At 35.8% G+C, this 13,223-nt stretch overlaps 2 protein-coding genes across 2 annotated transcripts; both read right to left on the minus strand.

Annotated features, from left to right (window-relative positions):
• Positions 1–1,363: 1,363 nt before the first annotated feature.
• LOC132304197 (lysine histidine transporter 1-like) lies at positions 1,364–5,399 on the minus strand. The gene is made up of 7 exons (XM_059801766.1): positions 4,204–5,399; positions 3,480–3,863; positions 2,957–3,350; positions 2,326–2,431; positions 2,093–2,184; positions 1,933–2,001; positions 1,364–1,829 (listed from the first exon to the last, which is right to left on the minus strand). Exons 1-7 carry the CDS (start codon positions 4,380–4,382, stop codon positions 1,731–1,733), a joined length of 1,323 nt encoding a protein of 440 aa, XP_059657749.1. The 5' UTR covers positions 4,383–5,399; the 3' UTR covers positions 1,364–1,730.
• Positions 5,400–5,883: 484 nt separating this feature from the next.
• Positions 5,884–11,421, minus strand: LOC132304196 (uncharacterized). The gene is made up of 2 exons (XM_059801765.1): positions 9,957–11,421; positions 5,884–7,451 (listed from the first exon to the last, which is right to left on the minus strand). The coding sequence occupies exons 1-2, from the start codon at positions 10,662–10,664 to the stop codon at positions 6,135–6,137; spliced, it is 2,025 nt and encodes a 674-aa protein (XP_059657748.1). The 5' UTR covers positions 10,665–11,421; the 3' UTR covers positions 5,884–6,134.
• Between the last annotated feature and the right edge of the window lie 1,802 nt (positions 11,422–13,223).

Genomic DNA, 13,223 nt, shown 5'->3' on the forward strand with positions numbered 1-13,223 from the left:
TTAATATTCACATTTACTCCAAATATAACATTTAACGCATGACGTGCATCTACCTAGTTAACGTAAAAGTGGGAGAGTGCTAATTTTCTTGTCTTGTTTATGTTTAATTAAGAGTATAGAAAGGGCAGAATTGGAATTAAATTGTTTTGTTTCAAAAATAGGACCAAATGAGTATTAATTAAACATTTTTAATTTTTTTTTGCTTCGAATTTCCCTAATTTTCTTTTCATTCCGTCCTACGTTTTGTGAATAAAAGGTAGAACTCTCTCCTTTTTTCTTTTTCTTTATTTTTTTTAATTTTTAAATTATGGTGTTTGGATTGATATTCACATAATTAAAGACTTCTTGGTTTGTCACTTAGAATATAATTTTCAAGAATTCCAAAAATTAAAAATTATTTTCAAGCACTATAAAAAACAAATATGAAAATAGGTTTTATTATTATTATTTTAACTAAGTTTTCTGAAAACAATTATTATAAACTGGTGCCTCTAGATCGGACACTTCATGTCAATCAAGTAAAATTTTAAAATTGCAATTTAAATCAGATTTCAATTCCAAAACACCAACCCCTTTCTTGATTGTCTTCTTAAAGATGCAAACTCTGAATAAGAGCATTGGAGCACCTGATAATTCACTATTGAGCACATGCAATCTCCCCGTTTCAATGAATCAAACAATTATCGAAAAATTTCCTTAATGGTACTATCAACCTCCAAGATGTGAAAAACATACGCTTCATTGAATTAAAGGAAAATTAACCATGGATTGGGATATAACAAATGCTTCTGACACACTACGTGTGGTCACTGGCATAAACTTTCTATACATTATCACAAGTTTTAGGGAGAGCGAACACAAGAAGAGACTCGTAGGAATGCTAAATTACTTTGATGGCTCTAATTAATCGTAGGTGATAACTCGATGTAACAAGGATTATTTGTTTCACATCGAATCTGGATGGAAAAATAATTGGGTATAAATAGGTGGGTATGCAACACTACTCAACAACTTGAGTTTTTGAGTAAATGGGCATGTGTCACCCGTTACAGTTAGTATCAGAGCCAGACCTAATCCTTGATCCGTTGTCACACTAAGCACCCGGCCCGAAGAGCGTCCGAGTTTTTCACCTCGAGTAGGCAGGGTGATCCGATCGCAATGAGGGCGTTGTGTGAGTTCGGATGGGGAAGAATTTAATAAAGAACATTTATCCCACATCGGATCCGGCGGATGGAAAAATAATTGGGTATAAATGAGAGAGTATATAATACTACCCAACAACTTGAATTTTTGAGTAAATAGGCAAACGCCCACCCGTTATACAAGACCACCGAAAAAAATCAAACTCCTAGGAACCACCAACTTCGACCACAACAAAGTAAATCACACTTTTGGCTCAACAAACCATGGTATTATTGGCAAATATAGCAACAAAATAGACACTGACAAGACTAATATAAAATGAAATTTTGCAAGAGATCCCTTTTAAATATTGGGCCCCATGGCTACATTCCATTTTTTGAAAATAAACATTATCTACAGACTCCATAAACAATAACATTTCCCATCCATTGATGTCTGAAACAGGTTCAACCAGGGTATATTCAACAACATCAACTTCCATCGTCATCTTCTTCTTCTTCTTCATTTTCATCATTTTATCATAAATTGAAATTGAAATTGAAATTGAACTCCTAAACACATTGATAATGAGCGAGTAGGGTAAGTATTTACGAGTAGAATTTGTAGGTCTTCGATTGAAGAATGATCTGCCTTAGCCCACCGATGGGTGCTAAAATCATCAAGGACACACCAAATATTATGCAGAACTGAAATCACATGAATCAAAATAAAAATTAGATTAGCTGCCATGCTTAAAAAGAAATTGAAGAAAAATATAAAATAGTTGATTCCATATCAATTCAGCATTACCCAATTTGCACACCAAGATGCACCGAATTTTTTTGGTTTGTAGATGATGAGCCATATGATGCATGGGAGCTGCAACAAGAAAAAAAAATAATAATAATAAATAAATGATAATAACAAATAAAACGGTTAATCTGAAGGAGAAGATAGGATTTTCACTTACATAATATGAGGTAGGTGCCAAAGCAAATCCTCCAAAAAATCCAAGTAGACCACCAAAGAAAGGGAATGTCATACCAATGAACATTGTTATTCCTACAATCAAGCAAGGTGAAAAGATTTGTAATGAAAAAAACCCGAAAGAAGGAAAGGAAAAGAAGAAGATTTGTCATGGAAAAAAATCAAATTTTTGATGTTAAACTAATTGAATTATTGAAATTTTGTAGAACCACTTACCAACATATGATGTTCGAGTAATGAAGCGAAGGGTAGAAGTGGGATTAAATTTCATTTTTAATACCAGCCAAGTTTCTATCATGTCGAACACTGGCATTGCAAATATCTGCAAATTTTGGCAAAAGTAAAGAAAGAAACATGGATAAATAAACTGTTAGCATGGACAGATAATTAGTAAAATATAAAGAAAAAAAAAAATTAAAAGGGAAAGTATTGGACAATGATTAGACTGGCTATGCTACATGGTGCGGAATGTTGGGCACTTAAAACGAAACACGAACTATGCATCCATGTGACGGAAATGTGGATGTTAAGATGGATGTTAGGAGTAACTAGGAAAGATATGATTAATAATCGAAGGATTAGAGAGAGAATAGGCGTGGCACCTATTAGGGAGAAAATAAGAGCAAGTAGACTTAGATGGTAGGGCATATTCAATATCGATCTGTAGATGCACCCATGAAGAGAGAGAGTGATTTACACAGAGGGTAAGAGACAAATAGGTCGACCAAAACTAACATGGAATGATGTGATAACGATAATCTATGTGGCTGGCTGACCCTGTTTGTATGGGATTAAGGCAAGGATGATAATGATGACGATGAAAAGGAAAAAAAAATTGAAAATGTACCTGATAGCCTCCAATGACATGGATAACAACAAACATGTTAGCTGTTGCAATAAGCCAATTGGGTTTCTCTAGTGATATAAGGATGTTGTCCTCAAGTTTGTTTCCAAATATATAGTATCCAATTAGTGCAACTGGAAAATAGCATAGGGCAACAATGATATATGCCACTATCACTCCTTTCCACATAGGTTTCTTGGAAGGTTTTTCGGGGGTCGAAGGTATTGTTGCTTGGATCTCCAATACCACATTGTGACCGGCAAAGGCAAATGCTACATCACCCAAGGCGCTGAAGAAGTGAAAAACGTTTCCGGATGTGGTTTTAGATATTGGAGCGTAGCTCACATCGTCTTGAACTCCCTTTTTAAGCGAAGCTGCCCAAGCAATGGTAGAGTAACTGCAAGCAACAGTAACGCCCAAAAGAGGGAAAGAAAAACGACATTACATTGACCAGTTTGATAACATGAAATTCCTTTGAAGATGCCATGAGGAAGTTAATTTAAAGCATTTTTAATGGAGCACTTACCTCAAGGACATTACAGCTGCAGCCAAGGAGACGATAGAAATGGAGTTAAAGTTGGGCAGATGAGAGAGAACAAAGTTAGCAGAAGCAAAAATCATGATGAAGTAAGTGGTTTTGATTGGTGTACAGTTGGGGCAAACTGATTCTTGGAATTTCTTCAATGATTTCCCTCCAGTGACCATATAGACTATGCAAGTGCCAACTTCCACAATAAGCTGTTGGGGTACAACAATATAGAGCCCAAGCTTTTCGCCAAACGCATGCTGACCTAATTCATGGTATCTATCGAACCGCTTACCAGGAACCATTTCGTGCATCTCAACCATTTGCCAGAGTGTGTACAGGGTGACGATCCATGACAGGACTAGCATGGTCACCCCAGGACCCCTACATATTGAGGGTTTAAAGGTTATGAAATTTCCGAACATTTCATTCACTTCAAATCATATCCTAAAAAAACCTATCTAAAAACAAATTTTTTGTTGGAAAGAAACATCACTTGGAAACCTTCTAAAAGAATTGTAAATTAATAATTGAAAACGTGAAAAACATTTTAAAGCATTGTTGTTAAAAAGAAACCAACACAACCCGGTGCAATTAATTATTAATATAAAAAGATAGGAACACCAATATTGATCAATACCTAGAACATTAGCAGTCTCAACCATCATTGTGACTGAATATAAACATTTGATTTGCGGAAGAAAGAAAGAAAAGAAAAACATACCATCCAAGCTCTGACATGGCATATGGAAGGCTGAGGACGCCGGCTCCTACCATGGCCGTGACATTATGGAATGCAGAGTACCACCATTTGGCAGTTCTCGACGAAGTGATTGGAAGCCATTCTTCAAGGGCCTTCTCTCTTGCAGCTTGTTCATCCATCTCTGCTTGATTATGAGACATTTTTTTTCTCCTTTTGAAACAAGGATTTCAAGGAGGGCAAAATTGTTGAAACAACAAAATGACCCTCCTTATAACCACAGAAGAACTTCTTACATTTGAAACAAATATATATAAACTAACACAAATTTCGCAAAAAATAGTAAAGCCATATTTGGCATGTTAGTTATATTAAGGATGTAATGTGGCAGTTGACGGGTAAAGCCTGTTATTTCCTTTCTTTTTCTATCTCAAATTTTGGACAGCCTAAATTAAAAGGTTTTGGTGTCTCAATGTAAAGTTCCCAGAAGACCCTTTTGCTTCTCTGAGCAATGCTGTTAAACAATGTCTAAGAGGGGTGTATTTGGTAATTTGGCAAGTTCAAAGATACTCACCACTAATTGGCATCCCAGATTCCTTGGAACAGCTGCTTTTGAGGGTTTCAAAACCCAATTTTCCAAGTATTTCTACTATCCTCAACCTCAACAGAAAATTATGCAACAAATGTCAAGAAAATTAAATTTTATTCTCTCTCCGTAGATTTCTTAATTTGAAAGTCCCAGGACCTCCTGAAGGGAACGAAATTACGTTGACCTTTTCTCTCTAAAACATCACAATTAAAACCATGACACCAACAACATATATTTTTTCCCTAAAAATATTAATTCGTTATCCACTTCTTGCTTCCGTAGTTTAAGTTTTGGCATATATTTGCAAGACCTGGTGGAATTCATGGTCTACAAAATTTGGTTGGAAAAAATTGCCTAAAATGTTGGAATACACCTGAACAATTTCATGAAAATATCAGATCCGAAATGTGGGAGAGAAACACTGTTATACTGTATAATCCAGATCAAGAAAATCTTGTACTATATTTGATGAAATTTAATAGCAGTTCAGCTAAATTAAATCTAAATTTGGAAATTAAATTTTAATATTTGGATTGCAGCATTTGGCTGAAAATTTTGAAGTAGCAACTGTAAGAATTTCAATAATTAAAAGTATTCAATGAAATATAAAATTTAATAGTCACATTAACCACTGGCCATAAATGGATCACACCAGCAGGTATTATTTCTGCTAGGCATCATTTGGTTTCATCTTAGGAATGTGTCAATTATGCCCCACAAGAACATTTACAATTTTCCAACAGTTGGTTCATTAGAGGGGAAAAAAGAAAAAAAAAATCTGGTTCAAGACAAGCTGGATCAATGTAATGCATGGACCATACATGCTAATACAAGGGTCCTTTGAAGAGAGATGATATATTCAGGGGAATAGGAAGAAACCTACTAAAGAAGATAATTTGATGTTCTCAATCATCATTGACATTAATGGACCTCAACCCGGACATGAGTGAGACCCCAAATCAGTTTTTCGTTTGCAATTTCATCAGAAGGTCATTGCAAAGACTTGTTCAGTCATTGTGGTTCCATATTGTCAAAGATTGCAAGTCTTAAGAATGCCTATGTGTTGGGAAGTTCAAATGCTTATGAACTGAGACCAAACAAATACAACAAACACAAACTTTAAACAGACCAAATTTCTAATAAAGAAGCATTACAGATTGACAAACCAAACATCTGCTAGTCACAGGATATTCCTTAAACATTATTTGTACTATATAACTAATTGTTCAGAGACATTTACTAACACATATTTCATAAGCAAACAAGTAAATCAAATGCAAAAAGCCAAAAACATTTACAGAGCTCACCGACATTAGACTGTATTAGTGGATCTCATCCAATACTCCAATTAGTCCAGATAGTTGGATCAAGCTGTTGAAGAACACGGGCTTTCGTAACTTTGATGTGATCTTGTGTAGCTATATGAATCTTCCACAACTATGCCTTGTGCACCAAAACAGAAATACTGGTTCATCAGCCGCTTATTGACAGAAGTTTGTTTATCGTTTATGTTCAATTTTTCACCATTCAAGGAATGATTCAAGCCTGAAGATCCTCCAATCTCGTTTTCAATGTACACGCCCTTTTGTTTATCAAAAGGTATAGGTGAAGACCTGTTAGATTCTGAAAAAGGACTTGAAGTCGATTGAACAGCTAACTGTGGCCCTGCCTGAATAACACCATGCATTAGCCCTGCAGCAAATCTCTTTTTGGTGGATGGGCTTGGAAGATAACTCCTAATAGAAAGTATCCTTTTGTTGTTTGGAAGGGATGAAGGTTTCGAAAATTGCTGTCGAAGTGGAGTGGGACAGTCATCCAAATTTCTACATGTCTTGTGTTGTTCTACAGAATCATCATCTCCCAAGCTATCAACTTTTCTCTCTTTCCTCCTCGGCCACTGCAGAAGAATCTTCAGGCGCCTTGCAGCATTATTTACGGAGCTCGATTTTTTATAGTCCATTGAGTTAGACTCAGCAGTGGAGTCAAATTTACTAAGTTCACTCGAGCATGTACTGTATTCTGTACTTGCAGGCTCATAACCAGCAGCATCAGATGCATTCTCAATACCTGTGTACAAAAATATTTCTGCATCGGGGATTCTGAAAGAAGTTCCGGGACTGCACCCAATACCCTGCATTCTCAGATGGGACACAAGGGCGCTTCTTGTCATATAGTCCCGACAGTTGGAGATCCCTCCAGCTGAAATCAACCGCTTGATTAAAATTTCTGAAGACGCAGATCTTGGCCTTTGTTTGAGGAGATCTAGAGGGGTCATGCCATCTGCGTCACGGATGTTCAAATTAATTGCAGGTACAGTCATGAGGAGTTCCACTAGATCAGAATGGATGTTCTCAGTTACAGCCATGTGAAGAGCTGTTCTGCCATCATTGTTCCTGACATTGATTATATCTTCCATATTTACGATATTTCCACAAACCAACTTCTTCATGAGCTCAATCTGACGGTCCAATCTTCGGAAAGCTGGTGTCCGAAAACCAGCCACCGCCATATGAAGAAAAGTGTCTCCATAATTGTTTGTTAAAGAGGTGGATGATGGAGATGCAAAAATTAGAACCTCTACAACAGCCAAATAACCCCTGTAAGCAGCTACATGTAATGCTGTGTTCCCCTGACTATCTTTGGAGGTGATGATCTCATAGGATGCTAGTAAATCCTTAACCACCTGCATGAGTGAAAGATTGATTGAAACAATTGAAAAGACATCTTTCTGTAGTTCCATAGGATGCAGTCATGAATAACAAGGTGGAGTCTGATTACTTTGGGAAATGAATCAAACATGCATAAATTCATTCAGTAGAACTCCTGCAGCACTAACAGAAACACAGAACTCACCACAATTTTTAAGATGTTATATGTTTTTTTGTAGCCATGAATTAGAATGGCATGGCAAATAACGTAGGTAATGAAAAATAGCTAAGACCATTGAACAAATTGCATATTTCCATATAGGATGACTCATAGCAATGTTAAGAATGAATAGTTGTAATAGGTCCCTAATCTAAGCAAAGGTACCGAAGCCTTATTTCGGTAGGAACACCAACTGGTTTTAGCTAGCCAACCCTTCCAGTCAACATTTATGTGTTAGTCCAACACCTCTGATTAGAGGAGTCCCCAAGGAGCTTTAACAATTGCGCTCAATTAAGAAAATGCAAATATGTCAGATTCGAACAATTTTGTGAAGAACTGGTAAAACTATGAGTCAAGAAGACACAAGATCAAAGATAAAGGGAAATTTCTACAATTTGCTGTTACTTAAATATCAATCACACTGGCAGGATAATTCTCTCCTACACCATGCTTACTTTGTAGTCAAAACAAAAAACATAAAAGCTACTTCAGCAAAATTTAGTCAGGTTTTGCACATGACAAGAAATGGTAGTGTGGTGGCCTAATAATAATAAATAAAAAATAAATAAAAACTAAAGCAAATGTTTTAGAAGCCCTATTGGATCCTTGTTAATTCCCATTTCAGTTGAATCATATGTGCAGACAAACATGAATGCGGAGAAAATAGACAACTTTCTCCTTATGTGAGCTGAACTTCATCAGGCAAGCGCTTCCTCCAATATATACAACTGTGCCTTGGATGTCTTCCATTATTAATTTTTAAGATGCACATTGAGTTAGGTTTGATGCACACACTAGGCACCCACGTAAGTTAGAGCCTGCAGATGCAATTTAAATAGTTCAGCAGAATGAATTGACCGGGTTAGGCCAAACAATGCAAGCAATCCCACAGGGAGCATCAGGCTGGCCCATGAAAATGTTACCAATTGATCTTGCTTTTTTATGCCATTTGAAGGCACTGTCCATACTTTAAAAATGATTTTTTTTTTTTTTTTTTTTTTTTTTTTTTTTTTTTTTTTTGCAAATTTGCCCACTATAACAACAGAATATGTATGTGTTGACACCCATTTTGGTAATTAGGCTTGAAGTATAGTGACGTGGTAGAGGTTTGGGCCACAAGAAGAGACTGGGCTAAAGACGCATGGCATTTAAATTGGGTTGAAGAATTGGATCATAGGCCTGAACCACAAGTGGGATAGCGATGTTGCAATTTTCCAACAGAATTGGATCTGCATGGATTGTGTTTGAAGACATAATAGATAGAGTTGGATAACTGGGAGTAACAAATAGATATGAAGTATTTATTTAATTGCATATTTATGTTTATCTAGAGGATTAGGTTTTTATTTGAAAACAGTAGTTATTAGTTGATAGAGTTTGGGTGTAACTAGATGCTTAGGTGTAGGATTTTGTTATCATTCTATTCTATAAATAATCAAGGAGGCATGCTGAGATAAAGGTCCAGCACCCTCAGAATCCTTATATTATTTTGTTTGCTTTCTCAAGCCCTTTCCCTAAATAGCACCCTTGTTATTTCTTGTCTTTCTCTCAATATCTCTCTCTCTCAATCTCTCTTTATATTTCTTTCTATATCTAATTCTCTCCCCTTTCTATTCTCAAAACGTTACTATAATTTATTCAATTAAAAGTGCTTTTAATTAAGGCAATTCTTGAACTCAAAAGAGAAGTTTTACTGTTCTCTTCATCCTCGCCGTCTGAAAGTCAACCTTCCCAAAGAGACTACAGTGGACTATTTACACTCGAACCATATAATTGGTTCTAGCACGCCCGCACTACATCAATTCCGAATCGGATCTAAGGAGCCGGTTTTAGCGTTAACAGTATGTGATAACTTCAATAGCAGCATGACTGATTGACATGTAATGCCAATCCACACTTAAAATGGTGAAAAATAGCAAAGTCTTACAACCTCAGTGCACAAGGGCCTTTACAACAAATTAGATTGAGCAAGCTCTACCATTTACTAATTCATTCTTTTTAGCACCACCGATAATCCATGGCTTAAGAGGCAAACTATCAGTTCAACGTTTTTACGAGTCAGGAGAGTAATAATACTTGTGCTCCTACATAGTTACCATCATCATCATCCCATGAATTCTGTGTCTCCATTCCTTATTATTACCCGCCATATCACCTACTATGTTTAACTTTTTAAAGTCATTTCTAATAACTTCATCCAAGAGTGCCCAATTACGTATAAAATCTTAATTGCAAGCAAACTAATAGTTAGAGTACAAGCTAAAAATGTATGAAATATGGCTAAAGCATCTAACAAGTAATAATTAGGAGAAAATCTCACCTCAACTTGCCCTCTGCCAGAGGCAGTATGCAATATAGTAGATCCCTCAGCATCTCTGTAAGTCAAAACATCAGAGCAATCCCCAAGAAGCTCTCTCAAAATCCCCACATTCCCTCCTCTAGCCGCTGCATGAACCGCCCTATTCATCATTTCCCACCTAAACACCAGCAAAATCTCCTCTGATGGGCCCTCCAATTCCTTACCATTCCCATTCACACACTTCTGTGACACAGACAAATCAAGCAAGAGCCTAAAAACCTGAGAGTTCTTGCTCCTCGCCGCGGCATAAAATATATCCGTTACACCATACTCTCCTTCTCCAAACACAAGAAGTGGGTACCTCTCTAGCAATTCTTTGACAAATCCCACATCCCCAGCTGAGGCAGCAGTGTAGAGAAGCCACCCACCGTAGCCGGCTCGAATCAGAGAATTGTGGCCCCTCTTTGTTTCACACTCAGATAGGAGTTTTTGGGCCACTTGGGAGCGACATTGGGCGACATCATTGAACTGTGCCTCGTCGTCCCACACGGTTTCGAGGCGGCGAATTCGGCGGAGGGAGGTGAGCTTGATGAGGAGGTTGGTGTCTAGGTGAAGAAGCTCCCTGACCAGATCATAGTGGCCATTTGCAGCTGCCCAATCAATGGGAGATGCATACCACCACTGGTCTCCAGTGCTTTCCCACCTAAGAGGAAAGTATTTAGCAGACATCGAACCCAAAGAAAAGCAAGATTGAACTCTGTTGAATGGACTTCACTACGGAGATATTTATACAATACCCACTTGAGGTTTTGTAAGAAAACACAGAGAATTCACTTTTTCAAGGTTGGATTGTGAAGATTGAAGATTGAGACTGAAAGTGAAATGCCAAAGACCAGTTTTTTTTTAAGATGGCAAAGTTCTCTAAAAAGAGTTCTAAACAATGAAATGCACAAAAAAGTGATGAATTTTAGAATCAAAATAAGAGGATTGAACTAAATTGAATGAACTTCACTACAGAGCAATTTATACAATACCCAATTTGAGGTCTTGTAAGAAAAAACAGAGAATTAACTTTTTAAGGTTGGGTTGTGAAGATTAGAGGAAAGGTAGTGTGCCTTTAGCTTGTGAGACTGAAAGAGACAAAGTGAAATGCCAAAAGACACTAGTTTTTTCAGATGACAAAGTTTTGAGAAGCTAAAAAGAGTTCTAAACAATTAAATGCACAAAAAAAAAAAAAAAAAAAAAAAGTTAGGGAATTGTAGAATCAAAATAGGAGATTCAAAAGAAGGGTCTTTGAAGAGTTGAACCAAACATAAAGAAGAACAAACAAGGAATTACTTTAAAGGAAAAAGGAACACCCATTTAGAGAGAGACAGATTAGGAAATGGAGATATGAAGAAAACCCATTGAAGTTTATGCCAATAACAAGTGGTAGGAGACCAAGGAGGATGAAAGGAGGCAAAAAATGGGCATTATTTGTTTGGTGATGAATATATAATTATATATATATACACACACACACAAAAACTAGAAGGCCCACATGTGAGTAGATTATTGGTGGGTTTTTTTAATGGTATAGGAAACTTAGAAGAAATTTCTCAAAACATTATCTAGGATTCCATTAGGCCGGTGAACACCAAGTGGGGGAAGAGAGATAGAGATGGAATGATATTATGATAGGCTATTTTCCAATTTGGGCAACTTTAATGGAACATGTTAGCATTACACACAAAAAGACAAAGGATAACAGCTGAGAGGTTTGGTGAACTTTGTGTACATAACTCCTTATGTTTTAGTGTATTTGCAATAACCCCTCAAAAGTATTTTAATTTTCAGTCTCACGCCCTTTTCTTATTTTCAATTTGTCAATGATAATGTGGACGATCCAAAGCCTAAAAAGGCAAGCGTATAATTGCCACAATGTTTATTTTTCATGGTGTAAACTCAAAGTTCAGACATATATATTTAAAATATATATATATTATTGACAATGACTTGTGGGTGATTGTCATTTTTCAGTCATAAAATTTTATAATTCTATTATCAAAACCCTTGTAATTTTGTATATAAAGAAAGTGGACATATAGTGAAGAAATTTCATGCAGGAATTGTAAATAATGACTCCAATGCTGAAGTAGTGATGTTGCAGTGTTATGCAAGTGATGTATATGCTTTTGACATACTTTCAGAAGAAAGGGGTTTTCCTACTGCAAAGTTAAAACCTAACCTCATGCTTCTAAGTTAATTCATGGCCCATGGATTACAATAGCTTCTCTTATTATTATTATTATTATTATTATTTTATTTTTGGGACAAAGGTTAAGCAAACCTGCACAGTTTAATAATATTTTTTGACCAGACTCAAACTCTCAACTTCTCCTTTATATATATATATATATATATACAGTACGAGAGTATTTCGTTGTTTGGGAGGTATTTTGATAATTTTTGCACTTGCTATATTGCCTTAGTATGAGAGTATTTACTCATTTTGAATTCTATGTATCCGTGACGATTTTAATCATCATAGTAAAATCCCTTTAACTTTTAGACGCAACCCTAGTTTTTAGGTGAACTAAATAAAATCTGTGCACTCTTGTTATGTATTTCCTTTGTCTCTAAAAAAAATGTCTCTTTTAAAAAATCGTGACTCACAACAAATTAAAATGTCATTTTGTATAAAATTTAGTTTAAGGTTGATTGTAATTTGTAAAAGTCCAGTAGTACCAAGTAGCTCATATACATTATATATAAGTGTGTATGTATGTATAATCGGTATTGCAAAAGTTTAGTATTTATTTATTTTTTGAATGGTTATATTGCAAAAGTTTAGTTGAATGGAAGAAATGTGTGGCTAGCCGTATGTCTTTTTAACTGGTGGAGCAGACTCAAATATACGAAAAAGATGCGATTTCTCCCTATGATTAGTGAATTAATATTTGGAACATTATTATAAATTTATTATCTGTAACATCTTCACCGACTCGCTTTGAATATTTTTTAATATCTGATGCTTGCTTGGTAGTTGGTACCTTCTCTAACTGTCTCGTTCATATGTGCCAAGATGACAGAGAATATACTTCTGCTACAAACTAGCTTATCAAATCTGCTTAAATTTCTAAAATAATATCTTTTTCGTCACACATACATAAAATAATTACCAAAAAAGGGAGAGGTGAGTCGTTTTATGAGGTGTACTATCTTTTGATTAAACAACTATTTTAATTTTAATTATTAAGGTGAGAAAGAGATTTGAAAGCATGATTTTACATGTTATGATATATTATA

The sequence above is a fragment of the Cornus florida genome, unplaced genomic scaffold (genome assembly GCF_030987335.1).
Source record: "Cornus florida cultivar Cherokee Brave unplaced genomic scaffold, ASM3098733v1 CherokeeBrave_3.0.0_Hap2_Chr04, whole genome shotgun sequence".
Lineage (NCBI taxonomy): Eukaryota > Viridiplantae > Streptophyta > Magnoliopsida > Cornales > Cornaceae > Cornus > Cornus florida.

Bases quoted from the DNA above. Each gene is read 5' to 3' on its own strand.
- LOC132304197 (XM_059801766.1), bottom strand. From the start codon at position 4,382: ATGTCTCATAATCAAGCAGAGATGGATGAACAAGCTGCAAGAGAGAAG. The intron at 3,864-4,203 runs GTATGTTTTTCT...CTCAATATGTAG, and splicing joins GCCATGTCAGAGCTTGGATG to GGGTCCTGGGGTGACCATGC. The intron at 2,185-2,325 runs GTAAGTGGTTCT...GCTTGATTGTAG, and splicing joins TACTCGAACATCATATGTTG to GAATAACAATGTTCATTGGT.
- LOC132304196 (XM_059801765.1), bottom strand. From the start codon at position 10,664: ATGTCTGCTAAATACTTTCCTCTTAGGTGGGAAAGCACTGGAGACCAG. The intron at 7,452-9,956 runs GTGAGATTTTCT...TCACTCATGCAG, and splicing joins CTGGCAGAGGGCAAGTTGAG to GTGGTTAAGGATTTACTAGC.